The 20,194-nt window shown below is 47.1% G+C and overlaps 1 protein-coding gene across 3 annotated transcripts; it reads right to left on the reverse strand.

Annotated features, from left to right (window-relative positions):
* Positions 1-14,536: 14,536 nt before the first annotated feature.
* cbx8 (chromobox 8) lies at positions 14,537-19,903 on the reverse strand. Of its 3 annotated transcripts, none has more exons than XM_008104169.3 (5): positions 19,485-19,903; positions 18,852-18,895; positions 18,460-18,537; positions 18,269-18,335; positions 14,537-17,754 (listed from the first exon to the last, which is right to left on the reverse strand). In XM_008104169.3, exons 1-5 carry the CDS (start codon positions 19,551-19,553, stop codon positions 16,903-16,905), a joined length of 1,110 nt encoding a protein of 369 aa, XP_008102376.2. In that variant the 5' UTR covers positions 19,554-19,903; the 3' UTR covers positions 14,537-16,902. The 3 variants fall into 3 exon arrangements, with proteins under 3 accessions (XP_008102376.2, XP_003217098.2, XP_008102378.1); XM_003217050.4 differs by having other exon boundaries at positions 18,472-18,537; positions 19,485-19,901; XM_008104171.2 differs by lacking the exons at positions 18,460-18,537; positions 18,852-18,895 and having other exon boundaries at positions 19,485-19,899.
* Positions 19,904-20,194: the final 291 nt, after the last annotated feature.

Genomic DNA, 20,194 nt, shown 5'->3' on the forward strand with positions numbered 1-20,194 from the left:
GAAAATGGGTGGAATCATCAAAGAAGAATTCAAACGAATAACCAACACCTGTAGGGAAAAGGTTTGTAAGGCTAAAGCGGAAAATGAGCTCAGGCTTACCAGGGACATTAATAACAATAAAAAGAGTTTCTTTGTTTATGTCAGTAGGAAAAGGGAGAACAAGGAGGCAATAGGGCCTTTGCGAAGAGAAGATGGGGTAATGCTGACGGGATAGGGAAAAGGCAGAACTCCTTAATGCCTTCTTTGCCTCGGTCTTCTCACAAAAAGAAAGCCATCCTCAGCAACATGGAGTGAATGAAAGATTAGGGGAACTCCAACCCCAAATAGGGAAACAAGTTATCCAGGAATACCGGGCCATTCTAAACAAATTCAAGTCTTCAGGGCCAGATCAACTACAGTACCTCCAAGAGTATTGAAGGAACTAGCGGAAGACATTTCGGAACCACTGGCAATCTTCTTTGAGAGTTCATGGAGAACTGGAGAAGTCCCAGCAGATTGAAGGAGGGCAAATGTGGTCCCTATCTTCAAGAAGGGAAAAAAGGATGACCCAATTACTGTCAGTTCAGCCTCATATTGATACCAAGCAAAGTTCTGGGAATGATCATTAAGGAAATGGTCTGCAAACACTTAGAAACTATTGTCATTGCTAATAGTCAAGATGGATTTATCAAAAACAAGTCATGCCAGACTAATCTGATCTCTTTTTTGGATAGAGTTACAAGCTGGGTGGATGCAGGGAACACCGTGGATGTAGCATATCTGGATTTCAGTAAGGCCTTTGACAAGGTCCCCCATGACCTTCTGGCAAACAAATTAGTCAAATGTGGGCTAGACAAAACTACAGTTAGGTGGATCTGTAATTGGTTAAGTGAACAAACACAAAGGGTGCTCACCAATGTGTCTTCTTCATCCTGGAAAGAAGTGACAAGTAGAATGTTGCAGGGCTCCGTCCTGGGCCCGGTTCTGTTCAACGTCTTTATGAACGACTTAGACAAAGGGTTAGAAGGCATGTTCATCAAGTTTGCAGACGACACCAAACTGGGAGGGATAGCTAACACTCCAGAAGACAGGAGCAACATTCAAAATGATCTTAACAGATTAGCAAGATGAGCCGAAACTAACAAAATGAAGTTCAACAGGGACAAATGCAAGATAGTCCACTTAGGCAGGAAAAATGGAATGCAAAGATACAGAATGGGGGATGCCTGGCTCAGCAGCAGTACGTGTGAAAAAGATCTTGGAGTCCTCGTGGACAAGAAGTTAAACATGAGTTAACAATGTGATGCAGCTGCTAAAAAAAACAAACGGGATTTTGGCCTGCATCAATAGGAGTATAGTGTCTAGATCCAGGGAAGTCATGCTACCCCTCTATTCTGCCTTGGTCAGACCACACATGGAATACTATGTCCAATTCTGGGCATTGCAATTTAAGGGAGATTTTGGCAACCTGGAATGTGTCCAGAGGAGGGTGACTAAAATTATTATTATTTTTTTCGTGTCAGGAGCGACTTGAGAAATTTGAACGGATTTTAAGCATATGTTTTATGTTTTATGTTTTATACTGTATTTAATTTGTTGTAATACATTTTTGTATGTTGCTGTTTTTAATGATGTGTCGGCAACGAATTGTTGCCAATTGTACGCTGCCCTGAGTCCCTTCGGGTGAGAAGGGTGGGATAGAAATATTGGAAATAAATAAATAAATAAATTGCAAGTTGCTTCTGGTGTGAGAGAATTGGCCGTCTGCGAGGAGGTTGCCCAGGGGACGCCCGAATGTTTTGATGTTTTTACCATCCTTGTTGGAGTCTTCTCTCATGTCCCCGCATGGAGCTGGAGCTGATAGAAGGAGCTCATCTGCGCTCTCTCCTGGTTGGATTCGAACCTGGCAGTCTGGAAGATCAGCAACCCAACCTTCAAGTCACAAGGCTTTTAACCCACTACACCACTGGGAGCTTTGACTAATAGGATCAAGTGTCTGGAGAACAAGCCCTATGAGGAATGGCTTAAAGAACTGAACATGTTTAACCTGCAGAAGAGAAGGCTGAGAGGAGACATGATAGCCATGTATAAATATGTTAGGAGAAGTCATAGGGTGGAGGGAGCAACCTTCTTTTCTGCTGCCCTGGAGACTAGGACACAGAACAGTGGCTTCAAACTACAAGAAAGGAGATTCCACCTATACATTAGGAAGAACTTCTTAACTTTGAGAGCCATTAAGCAGTGGAACTTTCTGCCCCGGAGTGTGATGGAGGCTCCTTCTTTGGAGGCTTTTAAACAGGCTGGATGGCCATCTGTCAGGGGTACTTTGAATGCGACCTTCCTGCTTCTTGGCAGGGGGCTGGGCTGGATGGCCCATGAGGTCTCTTCCAACTCTATGATTCTATTACTCTGTGTGTGTGTGTGTTTGAGAGAGGGGGGAGTCCCCTGATGGGTGAGAAGGGCGGGGTAGAAGTGATGTAATAAATAAATGAGGGAAGCATTCTCCAAATACATGTGTGGAGTTTAAATATTTAACTAACTAATTTTGCATAAAGTTGTGTTTTTATCTCATGTTGTTGACCGCAGACCGCAGTCCATGGTGAGCTAGGAGCTACAGTTGAAGCCTGTCTGAAGAATCAAACAATCCCAGCTCCACAAGTGAGAGTGTCAGATGAGCATTCATGGCTGGAAACATATCCAAGAAATATTTTTCAGTGATCTAATCAAAGATGAGTGTGTCATTACTGGCAAGAGAGCTAAGAGTTGTCTTGCATGTTCGGAGAAGTCAAAGGCACCTCTTGGCCTGCTTGTCATCAATAACAAACAAAAACAACAAGCATTGAATGCAGTCACCCTGCCTTTGTGACAAAAATCATCTTTTTGTTATTTAATGGGGAATGTATATGGGTTCTGTGCAGCAAATCACAACTCTATGGTCATGATAAACACTCAAAGTGAGAAAAGGCACAGTAATGTGACCATAGCCCTCAATGTGATTATGTGCAATCTAGGAATCATGGACAATCAACAGGGCCCAGAGGTAGTCAGGAGGTTTAGATTGGTCTACTATGCTATTGAAATTCCTCAGTGTGACATGGATAATAACTAATTATTTTGGCTTTGCATCAGCTTTTGTGCTTTTGCTGTCATTTTCCCCTCTAGATTACGGTTTCTAGATTCACTAAAATGTCCATAATTTACCCTGTTACCTGTTCCAATGCAGTACTATGATGCACCCATTTTATATACTGCATCAAAAAAGAAATATGGATAATATACAGCCATGGGAAAAACAGTAATTAATTACAGAAGATTTGGAATAAGGAAAAGTTATGTTTCCAGGGGTAGATTTTTATTTTGCTACTAGGGTCTATCACAGCTCTATGGAGCAATGCAAGGCATTGAAGATCAGATGTAATACTACTCATAAACTATAACTAGAAAAATATGTCATCTATTTAATCCTTATTCTTGAGCAAATTTTCTGCTCTGCTTGAACTAATGTTTGCCTAAAGTGTTCAGGAGAGGGGCAGACAACTGTGGTGCTTTTGGCCTGTGGCTCCCATCAACGATAGCCTGCATAACCAATTATGGATGAGAGGAAATAATCGTCCAAAACAATCTGGAGGCTTGCAGTTGTCCACCTTCTTCAGAAGTTGAAAATTGATAGTATTTTCATTCTAAAAGTATTCATGCATTTTTATTTCATATCAAAAGCATTGCATAAATTAGGATAAAAAAGGACTACAAGTGGCTAATTATCTTTTGACCAAAAACGTGCAACAACGACCTCATTATCTGTAGCCTCAGACTTCCTCTGTACATGAGGCAGGACATTGCAGACAAGCATAGAGATGCGGAGTTGTCTGTTCTGCTCCACAGTCGCACAAGGTGGATGATTCTTCTAGGTAGTGCCATTTTGCCAGGTTGTCTTTTGATCTGCCCACTCCACTTCTGAGTCTGTTCAGGGACTTCCAAGTTGCCCATTGGTTTGCCCCAGGAGGCAATTATCCATGCTAAATAAAGACTTAGCAAAGTAAAGCTTTTCTGTATATATTTCAGATTTCAATATTAATGTAAAAAATACATAGTATGGTTTTACATAGAATTTATGCTGCATTCGAACAGTAAAGATGAATATCACTTAAGTAAAATATTTTAATTTTTTTGTTCTTTAATTGTGTTAAAGCACTGAGCTGGAGACCGAAAGGTCCCAGATTCAAACCCCGGGAGCAGCGTGAGTGGCCGCTGTTAGCTCCAGCTCCTGTCAGCCTAGCAGTTGGAAAACATGCCAATGTGAGTAGATCAATAGGTACCGCTCCGGCGGGAAAGTAACGGTGCTCCATTCAGTCATGCCGGCCACATGACCTTGGAGGTGTCTACGGACAACGCCGGCTCTTCGGCTTAGAAATGGAGATGAGCACCAACCCCCAGAGTCAGACATGACTGGACTTAACGTCAGGGGAAACCTTTACTTTTAGCTTAATATTTAATAAGGTGTAAACACTAAACTAACATGGGAATCTGCTATTGCAACACATCCAATGAAGTGGTTTAAAACCTGTAATTTAGTACCCGGTGGAGGCCAAAAGGGGGCGCTAGACAGAGAAGGATAGTCCATTTTATGGGGAGGGGAGAGATGAAGGAGGAAAACCATCTCCATTCCCCTTTTTCGCTGGTTATTCCTCCTTCCCACTTTCCATTTCATAAACCAGGGTTTGGCACATGGCTGGGGGGGAATAACAACAAACCGTATTGTTAAAGACACCTGAAAATAAAGCAGTCTGGCATGATAAAACAGGTGCTAAAAACAACTTCTATTGACCCAAGCTGAACCTTTAGACTCTGATGCAAATGGGATGCTCTAGCCTAGCATAACTTCCATACAATACTTGAGAATTTAGAAGGCTGCTGCTTCAGTGATTCTTACAAACAAGCAGCTTGCCTTCTCTGGCTTTACTGCTAGCATTTGTAAAGCAGTTTCTCAGACTCGTGCCCTAATTCAGAGACATGGGGCTAGTACTGCTGCTAGGGCCGCCAAGGTTTTAGTACCGTGTTTCCCCGAAAATAAGACAGTGTCTTATATTAATTTTTGCTCCCAGAGATGCTCTAGGTCTTATTTTCAGGGGATGTCTTATTCTTCCATGAAGAAGAATTCACATTTATTGTTGAACAAAAAAAATGAACATTTATTATATACTGTACAGTAGTTGTCATCATAAACCAGCATAATCAGACAAACTGTGAATCTTATAAATAATTTCTTGTTACTACCAATATTTCCATGTACAACACTTTATGGTACGTACATTTACCGATCCTGCATGCTCTGGTGTTCTATTCGGCGGGCATGCTTCCAAACAAAAACTTTGCTAGGTCTTACTTTTGGGGGAGGCCTTATATTTAGCAATTCAGCAAAACCTCTACTAGGTCTTATTTCTGGGGATGTCTTATTTTAGGGGAAACAGGGTAACTGCCCTGGGTAACAGTGGAGGCGGCCCAGTGTCCAGGCGCCCCTAGAGGCCACTTCCGGAAGGAAATGCCTTTGAGCCTTCACAAGCTGGTAACTATGGCGAACAACCCTAAGCCTCGCCGCTTCGCCTCTCCTGGGCTCAGATGGGGGTCTGTGACCTTTATAGACGGCTCTGAGTCCATCGATCGACCCTGAAAGTCTAGGCTCTCGTCTGTGTGAGATCTGGGGTGGAGAGGGAGCCACGAACAAGCATAGCGTTTTGTTTTATTTCATTCCTCCGCTTGAAGCATATTGGGAGGCTCCCCGTTGTACAACTTGTGGGGGGAATTAAGGAGCCTTGCGGCTTCGAAATCTACTGGAAATGGATGAGAGGGGAAGCAACAAGAACCACAGGAAAAAATCCCTGTTGCTTCAGTAGCCGGATCCAGCCTGGATGGGGCCGGAGGGGTCCCACTTTGGAGGGGGGGGGTCTTTCCCTGCGCATCTCCCTCGACCGCTAGAGGGCGCCTCTTCGCAGCCTGCCTCAGACTCGGAGGCGCATTCCCAAGAGCCCCCGCCTGGAAACGCGGACGGGTCTAGAGGGAACGGACAGGGATCTGCAGTTCCTCCAAGGCATGGGGCGGGAAGGAGCGACCGGGATTCTTGAGCCCTCGACTCGACATTTTCTTCCCAAACGGTGTTTGAAACGCGACTTCATACTTGACGGTTCTATCCCCGGGCAGCTCAAATGCAGGACAACCCTGTGCCTTAGAAGTGATCTAAGCCATAAAGGCTAACGCTTCCCTGCGTTGAAAGCATGGGTTTGGGACCCTGGCCCTCCTGGGCTCGGGCTGTGGCGCAGGCTGGAGAGCAACTGCAAGGAATCACTGCAATGAATCACTCTGACCAGGATGTCATGAGTTCGAGGCCCGCTCGGAGCCATGTTTGTCTTGTCTTTGTTCTATGTTAAAAGGCATTGAATGTTTGCCTATATGTGTAATGTGATCCGCCCTGAGTCCCCTTCGGGGTGAGAAGGGCGGAATATAAATGCTGTAAATAAATAAATAAATAAATAAATAAAAGCCCTTTCGAGCAGGAATGCCATGCTGCAGCTCTTAAGGTAAATGTTTTCCCCTGACATTAAGTCCAGTCATGTCTGACTCTGGGGGTTGGTGCTCATCTCCATTTCTAAGCCGAAGAGCCGGCGTTGTCTGTAGACACCTCCAAGGTCATGTGGCCGGCATGACTGCATGGAGCGCTGTTACCTTCCTGCCGGAGCAGTACCTATTGATCTACTCACATTGGCATGTTTTCGAACTGCTAGGTTGGCAGGAGCTGGAGCTAATAGCGGCCGCTCCCGGGGATTGAACCTGGGACCTTTCGGTCTCCAGCTCAGTGCTTTAACGCACTTCGCCACCAGGGTTACAGCTCTTATGGTGAAAGAAATCTAGAAGCGCGCCAGCCCTTTCAACTTCCAACTTCAGACGAGCACCTCCCTGGGTGCATCTACACCAGTATGGGCTAACTTCGGCCCTCCATGTATTTTGGACTTCAACTCCCACCATTCCAGACAGCCTCGACCCCCTTCCTTTTTGCTTAAGCGGCTGAAAGGAGAAAAGAAAAGGGCCTGAGGCTGTTAGGATTGTGGGAGCTGAAGTCCAAAACACCCGGAGGACCGAAGTGTGCCCATACCTGATCGACGCTGTCGATATAATGCAGTTTGGCCTCACGTTAACTGTCGTGGTCAGTGCTACGGATTCATGGGAACTGCAGTTTGATGAGGCACCGGCTCTACTTGGTAGAGAAGGCTGAGGACCGCGTGAAACTGAAGCTCCTACGGTCCCGAAGCAATGAGCCACGGCTTTTCAAGTGGGGCCAAACTGCATTCATTCTACAATGCAGATGTGCCCCTTGTGAAACCAATCCTCAGGGGCTGTCGTTGCCCAACCCGGGTGGCTCCCTCTGGTGGGGCTGGAGGGAGGGTCACTTCAGGCTCAACCCGCTCTCTCCCCAGTAGTGCGGTTAAAGGGAAATGCCCCCCCCGGCGAAGATTTGCTCCTAGGAGGCGGCACACAATGCCTTCTCTCGCCTCCTGGACCTTGATGCCATCGCTGCCTTTGAAGAGGAATGCCCTGGCGGAGGGGGTCCACGTCTACATTGAAGATTTACGGCACTTTGACACCACTTTAACTCCCATGACTCAATGCTATGGAATCGCCATAGCTGTAGTTTCACAAGGTCTTGAACTTCTCTGCCACACCAAATGGCATCTCCCAGGATTGCTCTGCATTGAACCGTGGCAGTTTAGGTAAGGTCAAACTGCGTTCATAGAATCATAGAATAGTAGAGTTGGAAGAGACCTCATGGGCCATCCAGTCCAACTCCCTGCCAAGAAGCAGGAAATCGCATTCAAAGCACCCCGACAGATGGCCATCCAGCTTCTGCTTAAAAGCCTCCAAAGAAGCCTCCACCACAGTCCGGGGGAGAGAGTTCCACTGCCGAACAGCCCAGTTCACTGTGCAGTGTAGATGCGCCTTAGGCAAGGGATCGGAAGAGGGGGTTTGGCCAGTTCCTTCCTCTGAAGTAATGTAAGTTTGAGGTTGGTGATGCATTTATTTTGAGTCCAGCGTCCAGAGAGAAGGTCAAATCTGAACGAGCTCCGAAATATTCTTGGGCAGCCCTTAGGAGGGTTGCTGTGAGTTTTCCGGGCTGTATGGTCATGTTCCAGAAGCATTTTTTCCTGACGTTTCGCCTGCATCTATGGCAGGCATCCTCAGAGGTAATAAAATATGTTGGAAACTAGTCAAATATGGTTTATATATCTGTGGAAGATCCAGGATGGGAGAAAGAAATCTTGTCTGCTTGAGGCAAGTGTGACTGTTTCAATTGGCCACCTTGATTAGCACTGAATAATCTTTTAGCTTTAAGGTCTGGATGCTTACTGCCTGGGAGAATCTTGGGAGGTGTTGGGAGGTGGTGGGAAAGTTTGGAAACGTGGGAAGGAAGCGAGGGAAAGCTGACTCTTCTGGGTGCCTTTTCTCACCCAGCGACAAGAGTCCTGTTCCGGGGCTCGGAGGGTAAGCTGCCCACTGCATAAAATAGGAAAGGAAGAACATCGACGTTTTAGGTCGGGGACGGGGAGGGGAGAGATGGCCAGATAGAGGAAACACAAGCCATTGCCAGCCTTCAACAAGAAAAGCGTTGGCACATTAGGATTTTGATTAAGTTTTAAAACTTTTGTGCCAAAGATGGTTGTTTGAGAACCTGGGTCCTGTAGGGCGCCTCTCCACTAGTTGGTGGATCACACTTCTCAGCATCCTTCACCCCATGCTTTGAGGCTGATGGGAACTTGAGCTAGCTCTGGGGGGCTGCGGGATCTTCCCAGTCCTCGGGTGCATCTGCACTGTCCAATGAAGGCAGCTGAACACAGCTTTCATCGCCAAGGTTCAGTACTATGGAACCCTGGAAGTTGTAGTTCGGTGAGGCACCAGCACTCCTGGGCAGAGAAGGCTTAAGACCAAACGGAGCATTGCCCAAACACGAATCAAGGAACATGAAAGGCACTGCAGACTAATCCAACCAGAGAAGTCAGACATAGCAGAGCACCTGAGGAACCAACCTGGACACAGCATATTATTTGAGAACACAGAAATGCTGGACCACTCTGACAACCACCATGTCACACTACACAGAGAAGCCATTGAAACCCACAAGCATGTGGACAATTTCAACAGAAAGGAGGAAACCATGAAAATTAACAACATCTGGCTACCAGGATTTTAAAAAACTCTAAAATCAGGACAGTAAATAAATAACACTAAAAAACAGGGGAATTCCAGACAAGAAACAATCAGGTCCAGCTAATCTCCTCTCAACAAAGAATTCCCTCAGGCAGGAAACACCCGGGCTTTGAAGCTGAAAAGCCATTCAATGCTAATCAAGGTGGCCAATTGCAACATTCACACTTGCCTCAAACAGACAAGAGTTCTTTCTCCCGCCCGGACTTTCCACAGATATATAAACCCCACTGGACTAGTTTCCAAAAGACCTCACAACCTCTGAGGATGCCTGCCATAGATGTGGGCGAAACATCAGGAGAGAATGCTTCTGGAACATGGCAATACATCCCGAAAAACTCACAGCAACCCGGCTTAAGACCTTGTGAAGCTATAACTCCCAGGATTCCATAGCATAGCCTCCCCCTTCCCCTTCCCCCTCCCTTTTTCCCTTTGCAAGGAGAATCCGACAGAAATCAGGCGAGCTGCGACGTTTGCCGGGCGTAAGGCGTCGGGGTGTTTTCCTCCAAGATCAGGCGGCCCAGCCCGTGTTTCTTCTGGGCTTCCCAACTGCCTGCTTGATGATGACACACAACCGAAGGAAAACACGCCGCCGCGACAACAGTAATTAAACGTCTGGAGATGGGAGAAGCGCCCGGCCAACACACGCCTTTCCTCGCAGACGCAACCAGTCTTTCCTTCCTCGCTGCCTCTCTCGGTTTGGATGTTGAGGAGAAAGCGAGGTTCCCCCCCCCCCCCCAAATGGCCTCGTGTTACCGAGTGCTCAAATGGAGAATGTTCTAGAAAAATCCTGGAGAGCAAGGGATTGCTCCGTTGCGCCGTTGACACCCGCTGCCTCTGGAATTGAGCTTCCTATCCGATATTTGGTTTTGTTTCTGATTTTTCAAAATCATCACGTGATTGACAGAGAGTGGCAGCTCCTTAAGGCCAGACAATCTCCCTTTTGGGTCTAGGAACGAAGCCTCGTCCCTTCCATTTGATCATGCGAGGGTTACTATACATTCGGGTCTGGGGCCGAAATTATTCCATCCATTCGTTCGCTACAGTGACACCTAGTAAGCTACGTGTAGCTCAGTCTACTTTATCCTAGAGCAAGATGCATTTGCTTGCAGAGTGTGGTTTAATTACTTTAAAAGGAGTCCCCGTGGCGTAGTGGGTTAAAGCCTTGTGACCTGAAGGCTGGGTTGCTGACCTGAAGGTTGCCAGGTTCGAATCCCACCCGGATGAGCTCCCTCTATCAGCTCCATCTCCATGAGGGGACATGAGAGAAGCCTCCCACAAGGATGGTAAAACATCAAAACATCCGGGTGTCCCCTGGGTAACGTCCTTGCAGACTGCCAATTCTCTCACACCAGAAGCAACTCAGGTTGTTCCTGACACGAGGAAAAAAAATTGAAAGGTATCCTAGTTTGCCTTCCTTTCCTGACCTCAGGGAGATGGTGGTGGGGGTGATCCTTATCTTTTCCTAAAGGAAGTGTTGGAAATAGCAACATCCCAAGCTTTTCACAATTTCTTTGCAAATGTATATATTTGCTAACCTGTATTCTATGTGTATGTTGAATTGCCAGTTTGACTGTACCTCTTTGGTGTAGGAGGGGTTATAGACAGGTGATTGTACTGAGCATGTTCAGACTCAGGATTCCATTTTGTATTCAGTCTGTTTTGCCACCTTAGTGGAGGTGGATGCACCTTGCTGTTAAGACTTCAGTAGAGAAGTGTGATTTATGGACTTCAGTGAATACAATTATACCTAAAGACTATGGACTATTGATTAAGAATGATACCTTGTGTATTCAACACATAGAAAGAACTACATCCTATCTATAACTGCACTTTAATAAGAAATGTGCCTGTATGGTAAATTAATACAAAATGTTTGTGAATAAACAAGATATGTTATTTTATCTCTGATTGCATATTTTAAACTAAGATGTTTCAAGGGAGAGTATATCTTTTGGGCAACTGCAACTGCAATTTCAACTTCAAATAAACAACCACCCTCTGCTAACCAAATATATTTTTGCATTGGCCTATCTTTGTCCTTGGCAGTTCAAAGACATGGTTCTTCAGTTTAACAGCTGAGTTACCTGTGTGCCATTACATGAATGCTTATGAATATCTCTTGTTCAAAGAGTTGACTTCTAACAAGGTCATGCTTTTCAAAAGGTGGTCTCCACATGCTTATGGAGATTCACATTTGCCAAACGAATGTATTTTCCTGTTTAATAACTGTTCAATGACTGCCATTTTTTTCCAAAGGGATATCTGCCCAGAGACTGGATGCAGTTATTTCCAATAGATTATGTCCAATAGGAGGGAATGAAGCAGTGCTATATGGTCCCTATGGACAAATGCAGGATGTTGTTTTATAAGGTCTTTAGCCTTCTCTGCCAAAGAGCACTCCCTCCCTGCTGCCTCCTCAAACCACAACCCACAGGATCCCATAACACTGAATGGTGTCCAGCTGCGTTCATTCTCCAGTGCAGATGCAGCCGCAATTTGCTGGGGCACCAGTGTTCTTTGGCAGAGAAGGCGAAAGACCTTGTACAACTCCAACGCAACATGGAGTCAGGGCAGTTAACCTGGTGTCAAACTGCAGTGTTTCCACAGTGTAGACGCCCCGCCCAATCCCCAGATTAAAACCCTTAGCCTGGCCGGTCACCCCGGATCGTTGAGAACATGGAGGAGAAGAACAGGTATGGGAGGCCACCGTAGTGGAGGGAGGTGGTCTTGGCCTTTCTGGTGTGGTTTTGTGCTTGGCCCGGCCTTTAGTCACTCATGATGGGATTTTGTATGCATGTATGAATGTATACACGCACAAACTCTGATCCGTTCACAGCGGATGCTCCCCAAACATGGGGTGCATCTACACCAGGCATGGGCAAACTCCATCCCTCCGGGTGTTTTGGACTTCAGCTCCCACAGTTCTTGACAGCATACAGAATTAATGCATTTGAACACCACTTGAGCCGCCATGCTTCAATGTTATGGAATCCTGAGAGTCGTAGTCTGACGAGGTCTTTCGCCTTCTCTACCCACGAGCGCGGCTACCTCACCAAGCTACAACTCCAGGCGTCTATAGCAGCCCTGGGCAAACCTCGGCCGTCTAGGTGTTTTGGACTTCAACACCCAGAAATCCCATCCAGTTTACCGGCTGTTAGGGATTGTAGGAGGGCCGAAGTTTGCCCAGGCCTGATCTATAGCTTGGAGCCAAGCACTGTCAGACTACCTGCATTCCCCAATATAGCTACACCCCTCGTCTCGGGCGCGCTGCGCCACCGGTCCATCTTCTGCTCCGCCCGACGCCCAGAAGTCAGTCCCATCGCACTCATTGGGTGTATCTTCTCAATCCAGTTGTCAAGTGGCGGGAAGGACACTTCTACTCCCCTGGGAGTCAATCATGTGAGCACCACCCCGTCCCCTCCCGCCCCGCTTTTGCGGAGCCAGGCCCTCCCCCGCCTGGGTGTTTGGCTCCTCCGCCGAAGGAAAAACCGCAGAGAAGGAAGCCGGGAAAGCCCCGCTGGTGCCCTTGGATCCGCCCAACTTGTGATCTCCTCGGGTTGCAAGGAGGAGCCCGAGCTCATCCCAGGATCAAGGCTGGAGATAAACTTTGCGGGGTTTCTGTACTCCGATCCTGGGAACCAAAATCCAGTTTCTTCTGCTGTGCTTTTCACAACTGTCCTTCTATTGTAGTGACCTTTCTGTTACGAAACGAAAACGCAGTCGAGCAGGCAGAGCCCAATGGGATCTAGTTTAAGGCCTATTTCGGCCTGCTCCCCAAACATGGAGACTAGGACTCGGAACAACAACTTCAAATTACAGGAAAGGAGATTCCACCTGAACATTAGGAAGAACTTCCTCACTGTGAGAGCTGTTCAGCAGTGGAACTCTCTGCCCCGGAGTGTGGTGGAGGCTCCTTCTTTGGAGGCTTTTAAGCAGAGGCTGGGTGGTCATCTGTCGGGGTGCTTTGATGCGATTTCCTGCTTCTTGGCAGGGGTTGGATTTGATGGCCCAGGAGGTCTCTTCCAACTCTATGATTCTATGGTCCTCCCTGCCCTGCCTCTTTAACATGGTTCCACGAATAACCCCAGGGAAGGATTGCTGACCAGGGGTGCATCTACACAGTAGGATCTCACACCACTTGAACTGCCATGGCGCAATGCTATGGAATCAAGGGAGAATAATTTCATGGGCCTTTTTGCCTGCCCTGGCAAATACTGCTGGCGTCTCACCAAGCTATGGACCCCAAGATTCCAGAGCAGTGAGCCATGGCATGCCAAGTGGTGCCAAAGTGCAGTCATTCTACAATGTAGATGCACCCCATGACCCACAGATGGCAAAACTCATCACAGCACCAGGGGGAAATGTTCTGCACAGTCCTGCAGCCAGAAGTCAGTCCAATTGAGCTCATCAAGATTTGTTTCCAGCGACATCAGGAAATGGCATGAATGAGACACCCCCCTTGCCACCCCCATTTCCCTCCCTGGTTGAGGGTAGAACTATTAGCAACCTGGAAATCAGAATTCTCAGATTGGCTCATAGATATTAATGTGCATCAGATGAAGTTGCCCATCTTGGCCAACAGAGGTGGGGCAAACCCTAGGCTTACACTTGCATTTGAGGCCTCTTTTCATCTCCAACCCTTACAAAGTGGAAGGCAGTTCTGGAGTGAAGGTGGCCACATAAAACTAGATCACTGGGAGCAGTAAGTACAGCAAAAAAAGAAATGATTCAGGCACACAGTCTTGGAAGACTCCTGTTTCCCCTTGGTTTCCAGCCTGGTCTCTGATGAGGTAGAAACAGGTTGTTGGCCGGCTGCAGAGTCTTATCTGTCTGGAGTCAAGAGACATATTTTCCACCAATCTACTCCCAAAGGAGACTTTTCACCATGCTAGCTCTCACATTCCTGCCCTTTCCCCCCCTGAATTTAGCATCTCTGTTGGGGAATCTGAGCTGTTAAGCTCAAAATAACCCTCAGTTGGAGCAATTTCACTAAAATGCAGCAGAATACTGGGAATAAACAGCTTAGCCCTGTCTCTAAACTAGCTACTCATTGAGGACTGGAAACCTGATGAGACAAGAAACTTGTGCAGCCCAGAGATGAAACCCAACAATCTCATACAAGAAAGGGAACCCAGGAAAACAGCTCCTCATAAAAGGAGCTGGACTTCTGCTCTCTGCCACAAGCCTCTCCAGCAGAAGACTTTGAGAGGTATCCTGCTAAGGAATGGTTGTCCTCCTGTTTTGAAGATGGGAGAAATCTTCACACTCACCCAGCAACACAAAAAACCAAACCCAAAGCCAAGTCTCTATTTACAAAGTATTATATATATTTCAATTCACATAGAAAGCAGGTACTGTATTAAACATTCAACATTGGCAGAAGACACCTACTTAAGCTTCTGAGACTGTTAGGTCAGATCAATGAGAGATTATAAGTTTTCTTTTCTTTTCCTTTGTACAGATCTTCAAGAGAATTAAATAGCTCACACTCACATACATTCAATATATGTAACTATGTACACACACATATACACATCCACATGTTTATGTCTGTCTAGCTTTTATATACCCATGGATGTGTGCCCAGAAACGCACAGCAGAGTTGGTACATGCCACTGTGACACCTGAGGAGGTTGGGTGGGATGTGAACTCTAGTTGGACTAAAGAGGAAGCCCTCCTGGCCACTAGCCATCCTGACCCTCCTGCTGCCAACAGATGCCAGCTGACAAGCCTTTCTTGACTCACCACCCCACTTCATGAGGGAGAACTCAACATTTCTGTGATTTATAACATGAACTGAAAGGAATTTAAATAACTGGTGTGGTTTTTGTTTGCTTAAAGAGGGAGAAGGAGAAGGGAGAGGGAACAACCTGACATGTCCTCAGTACAAACCAAACAGAAAGGCAATTTGTTATTTGGTTGAAGAGAATGTCCCAAAAGGAAGAAGCTAGGTCAGTTAAAGAAGCAAATGTTTCCACCTCAGAAGGGGAAGGGAAAGGTACTGACACTTCTTCCCACACCCACTTGTAGCTGTGACACATGTCTTGTTGTCCCTTGTTTAGTCACCACTTAGAAAATTTTAACAAGGGGACTATTCAGTAGAAAATTGTTGTGTGTGGGAGGGGGGCTTGAGGAGTGTTATGCCAGATTTGGGCTTTTTGTACAAGACAAAAGGCTTAAATCAATATCTATTGAGATACCACAGCATCTGCTGAAAGTAAATGAAAACTTCCCCAGGCCATTCATACTTTTCAACACATTCCCTTCTAATGCAAAAAAAAAAAACTGACAGGGGGTGGGGGCAAACCTGCATTACCATGAAGTAGAAAGAAAAGCTGAATCACATAAAGTCAACTAGATTTCATGTATTGCTTTCTTCAAGGGACCAGGTTAGTGGGTTTATATGCTTCATACAAATTGGTGGGTGAAAACTACTCCATTTTTAATTGAAAACATATAAATTTAGTGGAAAGAGGGAGAGAAAGTAAATGCAAGAAAAATAATGATATACAGAACAGCACCCTGCTGTGAAACTGGTCTTGCTCAACTGTTTTAACTGGCTTTAAAAAGGGAACAGTCTTCCCTGCATCTATCTCTCTTCTCAGATTTACACTGATCCAGAAGAGACAGCTTTTCTACATCACCTTCAAAACAGTCACCCAATGACTAGGGTAGGAACTGCAATGGTTCCTGGGGAGGGAATCCACTCAGTATAAGATTAGGAGCACCTACAGTATGAGCTATGACATGCTTTCCTCCCCAACTTTTCTGGCATGTGAGGAATGTAAACAGATTTTCTTTTTGGAGTGAGCAGGGAAGAACAAAAAAACCCCCTAAAGCCCAGACTATGTGAACTAAACTATCTTCTCAGTTCCCTCCTCCCCCACCTTCCTTCTCCCTTTGACAATCATATTAAAGTGCATGACAGCAGCTACACTTTCTCAGAATCTTAAAACAGACACATCCCCCTTTCCCGTGTAAGAAAAGGCTGTTCAAGTTAATACTTCATTGCTAAAACATCTCCCAACTGGTTTTAATGTACACTTTTTTAAACCAACATTTTTTTAACTGGATCAAAACAAAGGCAAGACAATACTGGAAAGTCAAGTGCTTCCTTCAGCTGTCCAGCTAGAACAGTTGTGTATACAGCACACTTGATTGTACAAAGCAACACATTATAATATAACAATCAAAAATTGGAGCCCCCTTTTTGGCCCCAGATGAATATAAGAACCCCTACTTGCCCTCAACATCAGCTTGGGGGAGAGAGGGAGCAACTGAAACAAAACTGTAACAAAGATGCTATAATTACTTAATAAGGTCCCTGCTCTTGCAACCATGGCAAGAGAAATATCAGTTCTCTGCTTACTGTCCACCTCCAAGAGCTTTAAATAAAAACAAAAACTTAGAGCTGAAATATATATATGCATATAGATATATATATATATGTATTTCTCTTTAAATAACATATTTACACCTAATAGAAAATATAACTCTAGAGATAATCTTTCAACGGAAACTGAAACTGGTGGCAGGGAAGGGAAGGGAATAAAATAATGAATTAAGGACAGATTTTGTAATCATGTCCAAGAAAAAAAATATCCAAAGCCAGAGGACTTCTACCCAAACCCATTCCATGCCGCCTCCTGCTCCCTCCCTAAGGGAATTAATTCATCGCTTTTCCTTAAAGAACCCTTGGTCTGTGCTACTCTCCTTAATGGTAACTGTCAAGAAATTTGAGGTCACATCAGTCACTACCACCTTCTCCAAGTTGTTAAGAGATGGGCTCCAAGCCTCTTCTTCTGGATCACCAAGAATCCTGGAGACCGGGATGCGGGCAATGAGGGAAGGCCTGCCAGCCTGCGTCCCTATGCCATCTCCATATAAGCTGCTTTGATTGGCAGAGCTGTGCAAAATCTTAGGGGCACCCAAGTCTAAACCACTCTGCCCTTTTGGATCCAGGAAATCTGCCCTGTGCTTGGTCAGCCTGGGAGGATAACTCTCAGGGGCACCCAGTTTCATGCCAGCTTCTGCCCTGGTGCTGGATCCAGCACTGGGCAATTCGGGCTCCCGCCTCCGGGCCAACTGGATCACACTGTGTCCCGAGAACTTGGCTGCAGAAGGGTGAGCTGCCTCTTCCAACTTTCTGGCTTTCAGGTAATCCACCACCACCTTGTCTCCTGGTTCCAATGACTTCCTTTTGGAAGTGGGATCAACAGTTTCAGGGAGGTCTTTGTAGAACTCTTTCCTGGGCTTTGGGCCCCGCTTTTTGAAGGCGCTGTCAGATCTGTCTTCTTCTGATCCCACCCGGTTCTCTTGGATGGTCTCCACTCGGGTGGTGGGACTAGTGGGGGCACTGGCGGAGCTGCTCTGGTGGAGCAGTGGGATTTGCCTCAGCCCTTCTCGAGCCCTGGAGGTGGAGGCCAGGTCTTGGGGAGAGCGGCCACCAGAGTAAGGCATCCTGATCCCCCGGGAAGAGTCACTGCGGAATTCATAGGTTTTGGCTTTGGCTTTGGCCTGGGCCTGCAAAACAGGAAGGAACTACTGGATTGTTGGGAATCACTGCAAGTCAAGGCAATTGTAAAATGTAGTCATCATACACACACACATCCAGGCTGGATCTACACTGTCATATAATACAGCATAGACTCATATAATGCACTTTCAACTTCATTGAAAGATATTAAATGGGTGTACACCAGGTATGGGCAAACTTAGGCCCTCTAGGTGTTTTGGACTTCAACTCCCACAATTCCTAACATCCTCGGGTCCTTTCCTTTCCCCCCTCAACTGCTTGTGGGAATTGAAGTCCAAAATACCAGGAGGGCCCAAGTTTGCCCATACCTGGTCTACACTGACCACATAATGCATTTCCAACACTATTATTTGGCAGTGTAGATCCAGCCTCAGAGACCCAGACACAAGAATTCATCTTTATAATACTTAACAAAAATACCAAAAAGGATCTGGTCTTTGCTGCATAGAATATTATACCAGCAACACAGAAAACACAGCTATTGCTTTCCTCTTCCCTTACCTTTAACAGGAAGGTTTTGGGTTTGGGACCTCTTTTCTTCGGACCATACAGTTCCATTTCTCTTTCCCTAAATGGGGTTTAAAAACATACAACCCATATTAAAATAACCAGGGGGTATTGGTTCAGCATTGCTCCAAAAAATACTAAGCTAGGGCTGTATGTTAAAGCAAGGGAGGTGCTCCCACTCCTACCAAACAGAGTACCTTTCCTCAAAAGCCGCCAGCAAGCGAGCATCTAGGATGTTTTCTTCTGGCTCCCAAGTGCTGTATCTAGCAAAGGAAGGCAAAGCAGAAAAGCATGCAAATGAGAAGACTTTCACGGCTGGAATCACTGGGTTGCTGTGAGCTTTCCAGACTGTATGGTCATCTTCCAGAAGCCTTCTCTCCTTTCGTTTGCAGGCGAAACGTCAGGAGAGAATGCTTCTGGAACATGGCCATACAGCCCTAAAAACTCACAGCCACACAACCCTCTCTGTTTTTCCAAAACTGCAAGGTAATCGAAAGACTACACTCCTCTCCCTGTTTAATGCAAAACGGATCCCACCCCTGTTCGGTATTTCTATTGCACTGACAGATTGACTTACTTCTGAGACCAGCCTTTCCATTTCACAAGATATTCCATCCGGCCCTGCAGAGGTCGAAAATAGGAGTCAAATGAGCACACATTTCAGGAGGAAAACGGGGGCGGGGGGCGAGGAGGAAAACGACCCAAAGTAACGAGGAAAAAAACTCTGTGTTTGCTGGCGAAAGGCTCCCCAGAAACCAAACTTCCACCTAGAAGCATGCGTCAAAAATATCTGTATATCATAATCTGTATATACCAGAGCGGCCACAAATATGCACGGCGCAAAAAAAAAAAAAGAGAAAATCCAAGAAAAAGGGGGCGTGTTGCAGAAAGGCGACCAAATCTGCATGCATGCAATGCGCGCAGCGAAAACATCCCTGCAGCTCGGAGGTGCATGCATTGCAAGGCGAGGCAGGCGACGGTGGCAGCGCTGCAGAAAAAGGGGGGAGCGGCAGGGAGGGGAGGCCGGGCTGCTGCGGCTGCAGAAAGGAAGGAGCCAAGCAAGCAAGAAGGAGAGAGAGAGAGGGGGGGAGGGAGGCAGAGGGAGGGAGAGGCAAAGAAAAGCTCGCCTCCCTGCCTGCCTGGCTGCGGCCTGCTTTGCAGAGCGCACAAAGCCCCGGCTGCAAGGGGGTCGCGAGGCGAAGGCACCTACTTTGCGGATGCGCCTCTTGAGCAAGGCCTCGGCCGCGAAGACCCGCTCGCCCACGGCGGAGAGCTCCATGTTTACTCGGCCGCGGGCAGCAGGGAAGCAACGGCGGCGGCTTCGGCGGCGGCTTCGGCGGCAGGAGCCAGCCCAGCCCAGACCATAATACTCCTCTCGCTGACGTCAGTCCGCGGCTCGCCTGCCTCCGCACTTGTTGCTGCCCGAGCGAGCGAGCGAGCCTTGCCTGCCTGCCTGGCTCCAGAGAGCAGAGAGAGAGAGGGGGAGGCCCACGCTGCGCTCGCGATTGCTGCCGCCTCCCCTTCTCCTCTGGCTGCCGGCGCTGGGCCTGGCCCTTCCCCAGCCCCGCCACCAGCAGCACGGCTCCCCCGCCTCCCTGCGACGTGATCGGCGTGTCAATCACGGGCGGGGGCGGGGCGAAGGAGACAGCGGCGGGAGGGGGCGGGGAGGCGGACTCCCGAGGAGGGGGGAAGGGAAAGGGGAAAAGGAGGGGGCCTTTGCCTGGCCCTGGAGACAGGGAGGGAGGGAGGGGGCGAGCTGGGAAGCCCTCCCCTCTGGCCTTCCCCCTCCCCCTCCATCTTGCTTCCTTTTCTTCCCTCCCTCTCTTCCTCCTCGTCTTCTCCCCCTCCTCCTCCCTCTTCCTCTTCCCCTCCCCCTCCCCTTTCCTTCTTCCTCCTTCCCCTCCCTCTTATTTCTCCCCT

This window comes from Anolis carolinensis, chromosome 2, assembly GCF_035594765.1.
Source record: "Anolis carolinensis isolate JA03-04 chromosome 2, rAnoCar3.1.pri, whole genome shotgun sequence".
Lineage (NCBI taxonomy): Eukaryota > Metazoa > Chordata > Lepidosauria > Squamata > Dactyloidae > Anolis > Anolis carolinensis.